At 38.3% G+C, this 17,026-nt stretch overlaps 1 protein-coding gene and 1 long non-coding RNA gene across 2 annotated transcripts; one reads left to right on the top strand and one right to left on the bottom strand.

The window, feature by feature from the left end:
* Positions 1-3,327: 3,327 nt before the first annotated feature.
* LOC107304971 lies at positions 3,328-5,341 on the bottom strand. Its single transcript, XR_001551032.1, has 3 exons — positions 5,092-5,341; positions 4,746-4,995; positions 3,328-3,969 (listed from the first exon to the last, which is right to left on the bottom strand). It is a non-coding gene; the product is annotated as an uncharacterized LOC107304971 (long non-coding RNA).
* Positions 5,342-8,404: 3,063 nt separating this feature from the next.
* Positions 8,405-13,378, top strand: LOC107304893 (uncharacterized protein At1g66480-like). The gene is made up of 2 exons (XM_040527889.1): positions 8,405-9,178; positions 12,961-13,378. The coding sequence occupies exons 1-2, from the start codon at positions 8,492-8,494 to the stop codon at positions 13,003-13,005; spliced, it is 732 nt and encodes a 243-aa protein (XP_040383823.1). The 5' UTR covers positions 8,405-8,491; the 3' UTR covers positions 13,006-13,378.
* Positions 13,379-17,026: the final 3,648 nt, after the last annotated feature.

Below are 17,026 nucleotides of genomic sequence, written 5' to 3'. Positions count from 1 at the left end.
GTTTTATGCTGTTAGTAAAATTTAATTAACATCGTTGATCTATTTTTTATTAAATAAATATGATTAAATTATAGTACCAACGCCATTAGAAGTAATAGAAATTTGGACGGGTGTTATCGTCTTTTTATTATGAGCATGAAAAACCCAGGATGTCCGGGCACACAATGCCGTAAATCGCAGCCTCGCCGGTACATATGCCAAAAATCATGTACATATTACCGTTTTGTTTGCCAAAAAATCTAAATTATAAAATACTACTAATCAATTAATTAATAAAATATTAAAAAACCATGTACTGGTTGTGTAATACTAAAGGTAGAGAGCAGGGGCCCTAATAGAAACCGGCTTGCTTAGCCCCAAAACTCAGTGTGGTCCAGTAGCTTGAGTGGAGTTGCATCACCCGGAAATTCTTAGCCACAAAACAGAAGAAACAACAGTGTGTACTACTACTAGCAGAGGAAACACAGACAAAATAACCCGTACGAACTGCATGAATTGTCCCAAGAACATGACAAATTTTGCCAAGAAAAACTGATAAAAATATTGCACTCGGAAGATGGCACGAGCTGGCGTTTCCATCTCACTCGATCGATGGATCGATCTGACAGGGCCATTAAACTAACCACCCATCATTAAGATCTTGTGTCTGCATGCATCGACTGCAACTTCACGATGCATGATGCAGCAAGCTTCCAAGAAGAGTTGGCGGCTGCAGCGAATGGTTTAATAAGCAGGTAATCATCGAGTTATTTGTTTGGCTTTTTCGTAAAAAAATAAAACGACACATTTACAAGTGATTAATAATCAGCGAATAAAATTTTTATCTATGTGTTCTTAGCGATCTAAAAATAAAGGCTAAAAAATAAATTACGATGAGAAAATCTTAAATTCAACTCTAAATTTAAAAGTAAAAATTCAAAGTTTTCGTTTACAAGTATAAGTATAAGCGGAAAGATAAAAGTACGAATATATATAAAACCACTGCTCCTGGTCGTACTTAACAGGTGTGTAGCGCTCAATTATGAAGGGAAACACACGGGAAGCTTAGCCTAACAGTTCATTTATCCCATTCTCCATCCTAAAAATAGAGAATGAGAGATAAAAAATAAGCTCTAATAGAACATCTATCTCATTATTTATTTTTGGATGTCATTCATATTAAGAGAGAAACTGTATATTTGGATGTTCTCTCCATTCTTCAAAGAAATATAGAGGATGTCATATATGGATGATCTACTGGAGTAAAAAAGATACGAAGGATGAAACTATTTTAGATGATCATCTAAATAAAGATATAGATGACCAAATTTAGATGAGCTATTAGGGATACTCTTAGCCAACTATTTAGCCAGGTGAATTTCAAAGACTTGAAGGGTCCTTCAAAAGACAATAATTTCATATGATTTTCACAAATGGATCATTTCCTCCAAAGATTCCACAAAATTTCTTCGATCTCGATAAGTACTAGAGCCAGGGCGAAAAGAATAATATTTTAAACATAACCTTAGTGTTGATTTCGGTTGTTTTCACTATAGTTATTTTTCAGCATTAGCTTCTAACCAACACACACACACATATATATATATATATATATATATATATATTAGGTTTTGATTGCTTACATTCAATTTACAGCTTACTAAACTCTCGTCTTTTCGCTTCCGCTTATGCTTATAAACCAAAATTTAAATTTTTAACCTTAGTTTTAAAGTTGATTTTTAGATTTTTTTTATCAAAATTTATTTTCAGTCTTATCTTTTATATCGTAAAAACACACGTATATAAAAATTTTATTAAAAGATTAGTTTTTATTTATAAATATATCATTTGGTTCATGACCCCTGCCAACGAGACTAGGCAGAGATTGTAGTGATCGTTGGTGGACGTGGATAGGGCATCACGGGTTGTCGCCCCCGTGACTCCTGGGCTCCTGTCTGCCTTGTCATCAGGCCAAGTGTCCATCTAAACCTGAATTATTTGGATTTTGGAAGCTATAGAAAAAAGGGGTAGTATGCATCTCCTACTGGACACCCGTACGTGCCTGATTGGTACTGTGTGACCAGGACGTGTGGTATATCTCATTTCATCTTATTTTAGTACTCGGACAATGGTTTTAAATGTACGACATTTTGATTTTTAAGACTCGATTTAAATATCTGTCATATTTCAAAGATATATATTATGCTCAAAGTATCTTAGGTACTACCTTGACTACTTTTTAGGTTGCAACGTTTGACCATTCGTTTTATTAAAAAATTTAGTACAAATATAAAAAAATGATAAGTTGTATTTAAAGTTTTTTTATAATAAAGTAAGTCACAAGCAAAATAAATGATATTTTTATAATTTTTTGAATAAGACAAATGGTAACCAAAAAGGTCAAACATCTTGTATTATGAAACGGAAGGAGTACTTATAAAATAAGTAAAAAAAATTGAATGATGTTTCTATTTTTTTAATTAACACGAATGGTCGAACTTTTTGTTTAAAAGTAATACGGATGGAGTACTATATCTTCTCACTTGTGCATGATGGCTCGTTTGAACTGTCCTGTCTGAATTCTGAAATGCTGCAGTTCACCCATAGTAGAGAAACTTTTATGTTGGAGTGCAAGTGATTTGTCCTTTTTTTTTTTGTCAGTTTAAGCTTTTGGATTGAGTTGATCGGGGTATGTTCAATTCTTAGCTAGCGTGCAATAAAAAAAATTAGCGAGATGACTAATTTATATTTTTCGAATATTATGATGTCATTGGTATGGAATTACCCTTTCAATGAATGCTATTTTTGTAAATTAAACTTCCCAAAAACTTCCATTGAAATGGAAATAGGTACAGCAATAAGCTAAAAAAAATCAGAACAGTTTCGGAGCACAAAATTCAGAACAGCTTGAGTACCGAGTACTCCAGTTTGAAACGCATAATTTTTATTAAAATAATTACAATTAATGTAAATCCCACTATATTCTCTTGAAACTTCTCTACTTCAAATAGGCCTCCAGTGTTTGTAAACTGGAAATAGAAAGTTCTATTGGTGTGTTCAGTGATTTTTCTCATATTCAGACGGCTCTTACTTAGAACAGATGGTGACAAAGGTTATTACATGTTCAAAGGGAGTTGAACAGCAAGCACACAATTTGGTGCATGGTTATGTCTACATCAAGAGAAAGAAAATACTAACGATCTCGTCACACACTTTCTGAGACAGGAGCAACAGAGAAATATATATAAATATATACATATCTAAGGACTGAAATTTTCTCTGAAAACTGAAATTGCAAAATGTTTCATACAGAAAAAAGAAATATTTCGGAAAACAGAGTATGACGACGTGGATCATCTAGATGCCCTTTCATTTGTTCTGTTCTGCAAAACTTTGAAAAAGACCGGTGATTTTTTTCGCCCAACATCTCTTCACAATCCAGCACAGGCAAACGACATTAACGATGGGACAGGTGATGAACAATCTTGAACAAATCGTTCTCTTCAGTTCCAAAAGTCGAAGCAGCAGATATCAGTCAACGTTTTACTGTCCCAAACGCTGTATATTACCTTTTCTAATCGCTCCATGTAACGACATAGCCATCACCAAAGTTAAGATCATTTTACCTCAAAATTCAGGTAAACTTCCATCGACATCGATCGAGCCTACCAATACGTAATCCAAGTTGAAAATTTTGACATCGTGAGAGTCCATTTGTACCGGCAAAATCCCCTGAAATCAGGCAATGTGCTTCAAATCCGGCTTTGCATTATCTGTTCTTTGTTTAATTATATCATATCATATCACTGCTTTCTGATTGACCATGTAACAAGCACTGAATCTATTTTTCTGAATTGATTGTTTGCTACTGCAGATCGGATCGATCATCATCATCATCATAGGACGATCGATGGATTGGCTGTTGTAGTGGTCGGTTGCCCAATCTTGATCGTCATTTGGTGAATCATTATGGAAGATCGTCCACTGGCTCTGAAAAACACAAAAGAAAGCTAAAGAAAAAAAGCTCTCAAAAGGGTGAAACTTTGCATGGAAAGGAGAAAGGAAAAAGGAAAAAGGAACATGTATGGGTCAGGGCATTATGAGCATCGCTTAAATCTCATACCAACTGGTGTAATTTCAGTACATAATTTCATCTATTTCAAAAAAAAGTACATAATTTCATGCTTACCAAAAAAATCAAACAGTTTTCTTTTTCAGGAAGGGTGCAGTCTGTTAATTAACATAGTCATTCTTAATGCGTATTAACTGAGAGGCCATGGGATCAAATTGTAAACTGAAAATGCAAATAGATCGAACTATGAAGAACAGAATTTACAAACTCTTCTCTTCCTCTGAATCAACATACAAAAGATGTATGCCGATTGGCTTCACTCTCAACCAGCAAGTTAGGCAAAGTTCATTTTTATGGAGATGGAATTAGTTAAAGTTAAACTGCTACTAGATGATTAGGCCTAGATGTTTGGGGGCAAAAAAAAGGTTAGGTGAGTAGTAGATTGAGTCATGTAGATGGTTTAGGATCTATGACTCTTGGGCTCATTTACACACAGAAACACCTAACACAAAACAGTACACACGCCTTGACACGGTCATGAATGAATGATCAGGCCAATGCATGTCTTTGTAGACCAGACTCGATTTTTTCTTTTTTTGATCATGTCAACCGCGTTACAACATAGTAACACCAGTGATTATATAATTAAGTATTAGTACTACTAGTTGATCTCCTGAAGGGAAAAATTGCATACCAAGCCAAAAGCTGAGAGACCATGACAAGAAACATCAGCGCATGCAGTCTGTGCTTGGGATTTTCTTGATCTTCTGGTGTTAGTTTCTTCTTCTGTGACTGAGCAATTCCAGTGTGGATTATTTGCGTCGCATCTCTTTTATCAAAAACAATCAAGTTCATTTATAATGTGTAGTGTTTAACTCAACCATAAATTAAGGATATTGGCGATGTTTGAGATGTCTGACATTGGATGATTGATGGATTATTATCTGTAGGATCGAAACAGAGTTAACCACGCCTACCAGAGGGAATGAATGGTAGGTAGAACCAAAACCAAAAATCTTTTAGCGGGAATAAAAGATTACCTCTGGTTACGTTACTCCTGATATTACCTCTGGTTACGCTGCTCCTATGCCGCCAATCTGGTTATGCCGCTCTTGAGATTAACTTGATTGCGCCGCTCTTGTGCCGCTGATCAGATCGTCGGAATCGAGAAAATCACCAGTAGATAAAAAGCAAAAGACGTAGATTGAATGCTCTCAACTTTATTGGTTTAACTGGTATTCACAAAGTGCACCAACAGCACTCCTATCAAAATCATCGATCTAAAACCAATAAAAATCTTTCCAAAAAGCACACTGAGAATATACCCCTCGGTATCTATTTATATCAATAAAACTATCTCTGACTAGGAATCAGACTCCTTATCCTAGTAGGACTCATCTCCAAAATTATCTCCAATTAGAATCCAAAACCAAACCTCGGCGATACAGTAACACGGCCGCTACAGTAGCCCGACCTGCTACATTAATCCGAATACATGAACTACAGTACCCGTGGCGTTGCTACAGTAATCCGACTGGTACAGTAACCCGCGAGTACTGTAGCGACACGTACTATAGCAAACTTCCTTTCCTTTTTCTCATCTAATTTTTATCCAATTTTAATCCAATTTACTTCACGATTTTTCCTGTGCTTACAAATGCAACATGTGAAGCCCGTTCCAACTCTATTCCACACGGTGTTTCTCCACTATGTGGCACCTCGTATTCAACATCGTCATCCGGCATCCTCGATCGTGTGGATCTCAGCTCCTCTCTGAGCTTAGCCGTTGACCGATATTGACTTCCGAGAATCATGACTCCAGTCCAACCATGTCACATGGCATCCTGACCATCCAGACCTCGGTTTCTCCCTGAACCTTGTCATGGTCCATCCTGACCATCCAAACCTCGGTTCCTTCTTGAACCTAGCCATGGTCCTTAACAGCCATTGACCACAGTTGATTTCAAGTCACCTGCACACATAGAGACAAACCAACCGTTTCTGGGCACAGATATCGCAACCTGACCCACATTAGCCACACACACTCACACCAACACCATAACCGTTTCAAACCAAATTATATCAATTTATAAGCCAATTGTTCATCACAGAATATTGATCATGACTATGATCTTACATTATCTACTTATTGAACTACTACAGAATGAAAATCTTACTTTGGAAATATCATATGATAAATTTTTATATAAAATGTTTTTCTACGAAATACATTAGTTAAGAGTCTAAGTAAAAATCTAGAATCTCTCATGAGATTAAAACGCACCCATTATCCATCAAACGTACGTCATCCACATTTTTTTGGAAAGAAAGTACCAATTAGAAGAACTTTAATATTCACATATACTATCTTCGTTCTAAAATATAAGGTTTCCCGTGGCATTGGAATTAATGCCCAAGAATACTTATAAAGAAATACTTTTATGTTCCCTATTTCATATTAAAGATGATTTGACTTTTCTTTTTTTATAGAAAGAACATATCCACATTTTAAGCGCAAAACAAATTAGTCTCAACATATTTAATGGAATTAATTTAGTGTCATAGCTTAAAAAATATTTTTCCATAAACTCGATGGTTTGACTTTAGAAAAAATAGAACGCCTTTTAACATCAAACAGGGCGAGTATTTTGGAACGGAAGGGAGCATGTCTGCATGTGTGTAGCTTATCCTCCAATCTCTTGAACAATCTCATCTCAGTACTGGTCAAGAACTTCTAGTTATCATCCCTGATAACCTGGAATTCCAAAGAAAATCAGAGGTCACAGGTCAGATTCAGACCTAGTATTAACACGAATTTAATTAAGCAACGGCTAATTAATTACCTGCACGCCACGATACTCAGGAAAACCCGGCGTTTCATGCAGAATTTCTTTGTGCATCATTTGACCCATCTCTCTCTCTCTTTTTTTTTGCTCTCGCTTTGTGATTGAGTTCGTCAAAATTCACAGAAGAACAAATTAAAATTTACGCAAGATCATGAGCAATCCAAGCTGGAACCAACCTCGATAGGATGTTCGTGAACCGTCGTTGATCTGTTAAAATTAATGCGGGCGAGTTGAATATGATTGGTTTTGGTTTATTTTAGCCACTGTTTGTGAGAAAAATATTTGGTTCAATTAAGGTCCAGCTTGGATATCGTGAGCAGCTAGACTTTTCTTCGATTTGACCTACACGAGGGTTTGCGCCAGCTAACTGAAAATTTGAACTTATTATTTTTTGGCAACTTGAATACTTAGGTTGCCATGCAAACCTAAGCACTCGACGTATTTTTGGCTTTCATGTAACACATTTGGACAAGTAATAAAATTCATAAACCATGATTGGTTGGTTGTTTTATGAAAAAAGAAGGGAAACTACATATGTCTAAATAAAATATGTTGTGAATAAAAAATTCATATACGTATTTTTAGCGATCTAAAATGCAATGTTGTAAAATTGGTGAAAAAACCTCAAAATCAACTTTAAATTTAAGATTAAAAATTTAAATTTTGCTTATAAGTATAAACATAAGCGAAAAGATAAGCATAAACCATAAACGAAAAGATGAGATATAAGCTGTATGAATTCGATCGATTAGATAGCCCCTACTTACTTTTTAATTAAAGAGAAGGTGACGGAGAAATCTTCACAAAAAACACGTTTTCAAAGCTACGAAAATTTTACATTATATAAGGAAGTACTTTAAGGTATCAATTTTCAGCGTAAATTTTAATACCTTGAGATACTTAATATCTAAAGTTAGTGAGTATTTAGACAAAAAAATGTGGTACTTAATTAAGATACCAGTTCAAGAATAATAAAAAAGCTAAGATATATAGACCTTAACACATGACATCATAATATATCATAATATATGCTCTTATTGTCTGCTTGTTAGCTCATAAGCCATAGCCAAAATTTAAATTTTGAAACATTGTGTGTTTTAGAGTTGATATTGGGTTTTTTATTTTAATTTATTTCAATCATTGAATTTTAAATCATTAATAACATGGATAGAAACACATCCATGAATTATTTGTGTTGTTTCATCAATTCAGCCCTTAGGTGTCATATATGAATCAGACAAAACAATACCATACTCCTATTTTCACCAAAAACATATAAAGTTGTGTAAAAAGAAAAAAGTATAAAATTTGTGCTTTCTGATTACCTCATGGGAATACCTACAAACTAACTAAAAACAAAAGTAGTATCTATCTTTATCTCCCTTTTTTTTTGAGTTAGTGACAAATCACATAGTAACAAACAACTAAAATGGTGGGTATATTTGACTCCATTGCTAAGCACACCCAGCAATGTACCCCTATATAACCCCTTCATCATCTTCTTCTCTCTCCCGCTCACTCTTCCAACCTCTCCTCCTCCTCCTCCTTCACGTGCCACGCGCGAACCCACCCCGACCTCGCCGCGAACGTCTCCATGGGCAACGCTCTCGCGGGCAAGCGGCGCGTGGCCAAGGTGATGACGGTGGACGGCGCCACGTCCCGGTACAAGACGCCGGCGACGGCGGGCGCGGCGCTGCGGGGGCACCCGGGCCACCAGCTGCTGGAGTCCGAGGAGGTGCGCCGGCTCGGCGTGCGCGCCCGCCCGCTCGACCGCGACGCGCCGCTCAAGCCCGGGAAGCTCTACTTCCTCGTCCAGCTCCCCCGCGGCGGCGTCTCATCCGGCGCCGGCGTCTCTGGGCGTGGCGGCGGCGACTACGACCACGACCCGCGGGCGCCGCGCAAGACGTGGTCCGGGGCGCTCCACGTCGGCGCCAGGGAGCGGCTGGAGAGCCTGATGCTGTCGCGGCGCACGGTGTCGGACATGGCGTCCGTGATGCCCGCGTCCGCCGCGGCCAGGGCGGTCGCAGCCGGCGAGTCCGGGAGGCCGTCGTCCGTGGAGGTCGGTGTGGATGGCGCGGTGCGGCTGCGGATGCGGCTGCCCAAGTCGGAGGTGGCGCGGCTGATGAAGGACAGCAAGGACGCCGCCGAGGCGGCCGAGAAGATCATGCAGCTGTGCGTCGCCAGGGACCAGGGCGGCGCCGGCGCTCCCTCGCCGGCGCTGTCCAAGTCCGGCCCGGTGTCGGCGATGTCGGGCAGGAAGACGTCGGCCATGAAGAAAGAGGTAAGCATCTTCCTCTCTCTCTCTCTCTCTCTCTAACCATGCTCACGTCACTAGAATTGCCACGTGACGTCATTCTTTCTACCATTGCCACAGCAACTTGCATGGTCTGCATTTGCATGTGCTCTCCTTTAATTAGGCTGAAATTTCAAGATAACCACTGGATAATAATATATATGACAACAATTGATCCATTTTACCACGTGTTACAGGGTTAACTTTAGCCTAGAATTTGGTCCAAATAACATTTATAAACGAAAAATAATTTATGTATATAACTTTTATACATGTATTTTTAGCGATCTAAAAGCCAAGATTAAAAAATAAACTATAATGAAACAATACAAAATCAATTCTAAATTTAAGGTTAAAAACTCGAATTTTGGCTTATACTTTCAAAAGTGAGATTTCAGACCCCTCAAATACAAAAACTACATTTCCCGTACTGAAATTGCAACGGAGGAGTTTTACATACAACAGTTCAATTGCTTTAGTTTCTGTTTAAAATTCCCTCAAATCAAATAGGTCCCAAAAACTTGGAAATCCTTACCACACATCGAGTTGCATGTGCCAATCAACCAAGCTCATCTGAAAATTTTGGTTGACCAAGACCGCATCGGGCACATCTAATTACCCGAACAGGCGTTCGTCTTATTAGACAAGCTCTGTGATTTATGTGTGATTAAATAAGTATTCACTGTAATAAACTTGAAAACGGGATTTATTCGATCTATTTTCTAAAACTTCTAGATTTTGAAAAAAATCTCACCGTTTACCTGTTTGAAAAAAGATACATCGTATCTAAAGTATAAAAAAAAGTTTATTTACCATTCAAGGTTTACCATATTTTTATATAAAAATTTAGTCCATTACTAAAATTTTTGATACCTTAAGATAGGACGGAAAAAACCTATAAAAGAAATAATCTAAATTTGATGAACCAAATAGTTAATCATTGAAAAACTCTTATCAACACTTTTTGGTTTTAGATATTTCTTTTAATTAGGAGCATCAAGCGTGGCAATTTTGAAGTTGCGATAAGTTTGCAGACACAAAACGCATCTTTTCCGGCCATCCTTTCTTGCATGTCCTTTTATGAGTCACCTCAGCTCGTGGGCGTGTGTCACGCACTTGGCTGATGTGGTGCGCATGTGTGTTGCTCAAGCTAGCCGAAGCTTCTTGCTCCTTCCTCCGTTCTCTCTTGGCGCAGACATGACCACCTAAACGGCTAGACCATACAAATTTCACCCGAAATTTTGTATTAGAGAGGGAATTTTCATAAATGGTCTACATGAAAGTGTCTAATTTTGATTTGAACTCAGTAGAAACAGTACATTCATCGGTCTGAACAACATTTCGGTACAGATAGTGGATGGACAAGAAAAAGATTCACATAAATTGTTGGTTACCGTCACGATAACTACAGTAACCAAGCTTATTCCTGGGACACGGACGGTGTCATTTGAATAAAATTTATTTGAAGTCAAAATTTCCTTGGTTCAACAAGTATCGGTTTTCACTTCAACCACACGAGACAAAACCATTGCTACCACAGATTTTTAACCTTTACTATTGGTTCAACAAGCGATGATTTTGACTTTAAACCATGCAATTACCGTTATAAAACCACGAGAAAACCATTCCTACTATCAATTTGAATCCAAATTTTGGGAAAAAAACAAACTCACATTGGTTTTCACAATTTTCGTGGTTATCGCGGGATAATCGTGCTACCGTTGGGACGGCTTCGGTAGGTCAAACATAATTCATGAAGTCAAGATTAACATCGGGGTCAAGTCAATTAATTCCGGTAGTGTGCACATGATCGCATCGATCCGAGTTAATTAACCCAGCTAACAATGGAGTTGTTTAACCAGCAAGCTACCAGCGATTGTCACAAACGGACACGTACGTAGACTGATCGATGATACGGATAATTAGCCAGCAAGAGACATAAATTAAGCTGCTAATTAATCACGCGACACGTACGTACCGTGCGTGCGTAAGGAAGGCTGGTGCCAACCTCGCCGAGAGAGTCGGCCGTGCATGTGCCGGATTATGCAAAGAATTTCAAAAGATTCGATCGAGCGTTCGTTAGCTTAGGGTAAGGTCTAATTAGTGGTGTAGTACAAGTTACTGTACTTTTGTACGGCGTACGGCCACGGCTTAGCTGCCGTGCTGGTCGTCATGAATGATCGATGCTGATCCCAAATCATAAGGATTTCGCTTCCTATCATACTTATAACTTGAAATTTTAATTTTAACTTTTGTTTTCAAGTTAATTTTGGTGTATTTTCAACATGGTTTCTTTTTCAGTTTTTTCATTTAGATTAGGCTGACGTCGTGTCATTTCGTTTTTTTATATTTGTAGGTTAAAACTTTAATTTTTAAATTTAAATTTGCAATTGATTTAGGGTAGTCTTTACTTTAACTTAGATCATATCAGTAAAAGACGTATATAAAATTTCTATTTATAAAACATTTTTCGAAATATATTGTTTAACTTTTTTTCCTTGAATAAGCGATCCAATCACGACCCAGTTCTAGCGACCTGTGATCCGTAAACAGCTGACTTTAATTAGTTTGGGAGCAAAGTCTACTGTGCATGCGTGCGTGGTCTGTGCCGTTTTCTATGCATTTCTACCGAACCCCTGTACGATTCCGGATGAGCATAAGGTCGATTAATTCACAGGAATAGCTGGTGGGGTGGAGGTTCTAGTATCTTGTTTTCTGCATTATGTACCTCCTGGGGCCACGTTCTTTTTAGAGGTTGGTTTTAGCTTCTTAGTCACGTCCAAAATGATAGATGTGATTAATATTTGATTAAATTGAATATTAATTTGAAATCTTGAAAGTGAATTTAATTGATTTTTAAAGTATTTGTTGTATAGAAAGATTTCCCATGAAACATACTGTTTAACAATTCGAAAAACATGCTAACGGATATTGAGAGGCAGCTAAGCATGCTAACCATTCGAAAAACATGCCTGATTCTTGAAATCTTGATAAAGATACTTATCGTTCGAGAAAGATGGAGATTGCAAGAGAGACTATAACTGTCATAAGCTCTCTTAAACATGACCTAATATCTCTAAGGATTCATGTGTAATTGAACGACTTCAGGAACCTGGCTATATGCTCTCAAGGAGGCTCGAAGGGTAAAAATAATGTACTGGGAAAGCAATATCAATCTTGAGGGAAAAAACATGAAATTCATTTCCATGTCCGTATAAGAACTTTATTTTTTTTAGATTTTAAACGTTTTGTTTTCTCTACATGACAATCATATACTCTATGTAGGTAAGTACGTTTTGAAGAAAAAAAAATCCTGATGTCCACAATAATTACAGTTTAGCCATATAATTTCTTTGGGATGATTAAACTTTAGGTGAGCATACTAGCAGAGTGTGTAGGTAGAGCATTTACTGGGTAATGTCAAAGCATTTACTTGATTACGTAGGAAGACGTTGCCCAAAGTAGTTAGTGGTCCGGACAATCATTAGGCACGTCTTAATTAATTTTTTTCTTATCGTTGAAGATCAACTCAAGAAAAGGATTGGTTTGAGTCTGATCTCTCAGTGCACATGGGCTCCCTTTGTCAATGGCTACCAACAACGCATCCATCCTTTTCTTTCACATAGCTTTACCAAAAATAAATGATGCCTTTCAGTATCCTACACTTCATGCATGTTTTAATTAGTTCAAGTTTAGGACAAATCATGTACTGGATTTGTCTAAATTTTACAGGGGTTTAATTAATCTTTTTTTTTTCTTTTTGGTTGCAGAAACGGACGAGGTTTGTGACCTTTCCTGACGAGGTCATCGGATGACAAAAATGGGAGAAAATGTTGCTTTTTTAGGGGGTCTTTCTTTCTTGTTTGGTTTTTCAGAAAAAAAGGAATTTGCAGGGGCTTAGAACATGAGAAGCCGCTCCTACATGGCTTCCTATCTCTCCCCCCAGCAATTCCTAACTTCTGAATTATTAGCCCGGCTAATCATGTTTTGTTGTAAGTACGTAGTAGCTTAATTAGCTAGTGAAAAGAAAGAAAGAAATGGAAAAAAAAAAGAAGCAGCAGCTAGAAATGCTTACTGGTGAACTAGTTGTGCAAGTAGTGGTTTCTTTCAGGGCAACAGAGGCTTGATCGTCTGTATATGTATGGTTTGTGGAATTAGTTTCCATGTGCTGTTAATCATCTCCATCCATATCTTGTGTGTTAGGCCCTGTTTATTTCCAAAACATCGTATCGAATCTTTAGACATCTAAATAGAGTATTAAACATAAATAAAATAAAAAAAACTAATTGTATACTTATAGGAGAAATCGTGAGACGAATCTTTTAAGCCTAATTAGACCATGATTAGTCACAAAGTGCTACAGTAACCAATATGTACTAATGATGGATTAATTAGGCTCAAAAGATTCGTCTCACGGTTTCTAGTCGAGCTGTGAAATTCGTTTTTTCATTCATGTGTGAAAATACTTTCTGATATCCGATCGAACGTCCAATATAATATAAAAAAAATTTCGAGTGGACCTTAAACTTATGGCATCTTACGGCGTAGCGGTTCATTTCACACCGCCGTTTTTTTCGTCACGGCCAGCGACGAGTGTGAAGTCGCTCTTTAAAAGTTGCGGCGCCACTCCGCCGCCGTCGGTGCTTTAATCTGAGCCGCCGGGTGGCCGGTGACGGCGGTGGCGTTTGAATGCAAGAGTCTGACATTAGCTGCATTTAACATGCAAATTTCTACGCTAATGGATAGCAAAGACGGTTGCTTTTATCGGAGTTTGATAGGCCGCAAGCAGCAGTTGTGTGAATATGGAGGACCAAAGTGTGTTGCGGTTTTATGTGACGAAAAATTGGCAGACTTAGTTAGCGCGAGTGATGTGTTAAATTTCAGTTACTCCGGTATTGCTGTGGTGATTCATCTATGCGCAAGGGCTGAAGGTCAACCTAGGTTAACAACGGATCAGATTAAACTTAGGAAGGGGCTAAGGTTCGAAGCAGGGGTGAAGTTAGAAAATTAGTTTATCGTGGTCACTGGAGATCACAATATACTAATTTTATTTAATTTTTAGTATTATCTTAACTACCTAAATAGTATAACTAGAATGTTACAGATAGATTCGAAAATAATCAGAGTCCGTGTAATTTAATTTTATCTAGTAGTTAAAGTTAGTTAGGATTTTATCTCTAAGAAATTAGAGTCCGATCGAGACATGTGTGCTAGAGATAGAATCTATCTAGGAGTTTGTTATTTCTTTTTATCTATTAGGAGTTGTATGTCGTGTCCAACATGACCTAGCCTTAACCCGAGGGTATAAATATGTATGCCCGAGGTCATTGTTTTGGGATCTACCAATCAATTAGATCAACTTCTTTCGGCGCATCGCCACCCTCTTCCGAGGTTTCAACTCCGGCGGAACTTGGCTCCTGACGTGGGGTTGCATCGTCTCGATCTCCAACGGAGGGGTAAGTCCTACGTTCCGCCGGGCCACGGTAATCGTTCGGCTAGATTAGAACTGTCTCGGTTTAGTCTGATCTTCTAATCTAGTTGCGCGATTACTAGTTACCGTATCAGTTTCAACTTAGATCACTTTTGTGTTTTGAGTTGATATAGTCGACCACTTTGGGCGATCTATGTTGGTTTGATATTTGCTATTTGACATATTTAATCTAGTACTGTCTCGGTTAGATCCGATCTAGTAGGTTGCGTTTGTCAGATGGTTTATATCAAATCAATGTATTTTGTTCATTGTTCTATCGGAATACCAGCCGATAGGTTACCAGTCATCGGCTCATTGGCTTGATAGCAATCTAGATTTGTTTAGTATCTATCTTGACATTGCTAGGTTTAATCTTGAACTGTCTCGATTGGGTCCGATTTTCTATGATTATTCTTAGCAATCTGGGCTAGGTATTTTATAGATCTTGGTTGTTTTTCCGCTGTCTATACCCGATGATTTTTGTCGATCTACATGTTTATCATATTTACATCAATATAGTAGCCGATTGCTTTACTGCATTATTTCTATACTAATCGGCTTGAATTAGTTAGATCGACAGTTATTTATATTGCATCGGTTTATGAGAATTGCATGCAAATTTGGTTTAGTTGATCGTAACATATGGTCCATTGTTTATTGCAAGTAATTCATCGGTTTATATATTAGCCTTATTGATCTTGACGTTTCTTATAACTATATCGTGCTCAACTGCATACTGTCTTGGTTAAGTCCAATCTCTGTATGTCTAGTTCGACCTGGTTATAGGGGCTTGTCCGATCGACTAAGATTAATAAGTAACTTGACGGGTTATGTTGGTTTAATATTTATTTCAAGTTTATTTCTATTGGTGTTTCTAGCCTATCCATACTTTTTACAGCCGATCGTTTACCCTATCAGCTAACCGTTGCAGCATCAACGTCTGATGGGCTAGATATTTATTCACCTATCGGCTTGATAGTCGATCGGCTTGTTTTACCGTTTATCTTGTCGGTTGCAGGATTAAACTGATTGGCACGCCCGCGCATCTTTTCTAAGAATTTAGGTTCTGTACTAGAGCTGTCTAAGATTGACTCCCAGGCCTTCGTGTGTGACGCGTCAACGTTCACATTTTGACGTCAACTCATTTTTGGCACGCCCGGTGGGACGCGTGTGCTATTTTTACTCACAAACGATCGTCTGAGGAGAAGTCAGAGATGTCTTCCGAAAAAGTCAATGTCAACAACTTAGTCACAATGGAAGGTTTGACAAAGGAACAAAGGCGACTGGTGGAGCAACATGTGGCAGAATTTGAGAAGCGTTGCCTTCAATGTTTCGCCATGACATCAGAAGGGCCAGTCTAGAAGAGTCAATTCCTAAGCCGGTGGTCAAGACACTTCAAGATATAGTTGATGAATCGGTTTGTCGTGCCTTGTTCAATCAATCTAGAGTGTTGATGAGTACATTGCAAAGTTTAATCAAGACGACACTCGATGAATACACTGCTCAAGGAATTCGACTCGGGGGCAACGTCGGCCAGAAGAATCTCATCAGTATTGGCACAATGAAGACAATGCAATGGAGGACGAGTTGGCAGATAAAGTTGTTGACGTAATGAGGGAACAATTCGGGATCAAGCCAAAAAAGCAAATAGACATGTATCGGCGTCCATATTCTGAGTGGTTTGATAGAGTTCCATTGCCACGCCGATATAGGACCCCAGAATTTTCTTTGTTTTCAGGGCAGGATGATGTTTCTACAATTGAGCATGTCAGCCGATTCCTAGCACAATGTGGAAAGGCATCGGCGCATGATACCCTGAAGGTTAGGTTGTTTTCATTGTCACTTTCTGATCGGCTTTCTCATGGTTTGCATCGTTGCCTCCAAATTCTATCAGAAGCTGGGCCGATCTGGAGAAACAGTTTCACATATACTTCTTTGCTGGGACAGATGAGATGAGGCTTACAGATTTGATTCTAGTTAAGCAGCAGGAAGGAGAATCGGCTATGGAATACATACAAAGGTTTCGTAATGTTCGCAACCGATGCTATGATTTGAGCTTAGATGACAAACGGTTGGCGGAGCTTGCATTCGGAGGGCTACTAGAACCAATCAAAGACAAATTCTTTTGCCATGAGTTTGCAAGTTTGGCCCATCTTGTTCAAGCGGTATCGGTTCATGAAAACCGATTACGAAAAGAAGAGGATTTTTGGAGTCGCCAAAGCCAGAGCAGAGCAGGTAATTTTGAAGCATGAGCTCTCATACTTCAAAACTGGGGGGCATGTGTTAACGCCAGAATTTGGTAATTTGCCGTTGGAGATTAAACTGTGATTAAAGACCGAATCAAACAGGAAAACATGGCAATCGGA

This window comes from Oryza brachyantha, chromosome 9, assembly GCF_000231095.2.
Source record: "Oryza brachyantha chromosome 9, ObraRS2, whole genome shotgun sequence".
Classification (NCBI taxonomy): Eukaryota; Viridiplantae; Streptophyta; class Magnoliopsida; order Poales; family Poaceae; genus Oryza; species Oryza brachyantha.
Note: the sequence above shows the minus strand (reverse complement) of the source record. Positions and strands in the feature narration are given on the sequence as shown.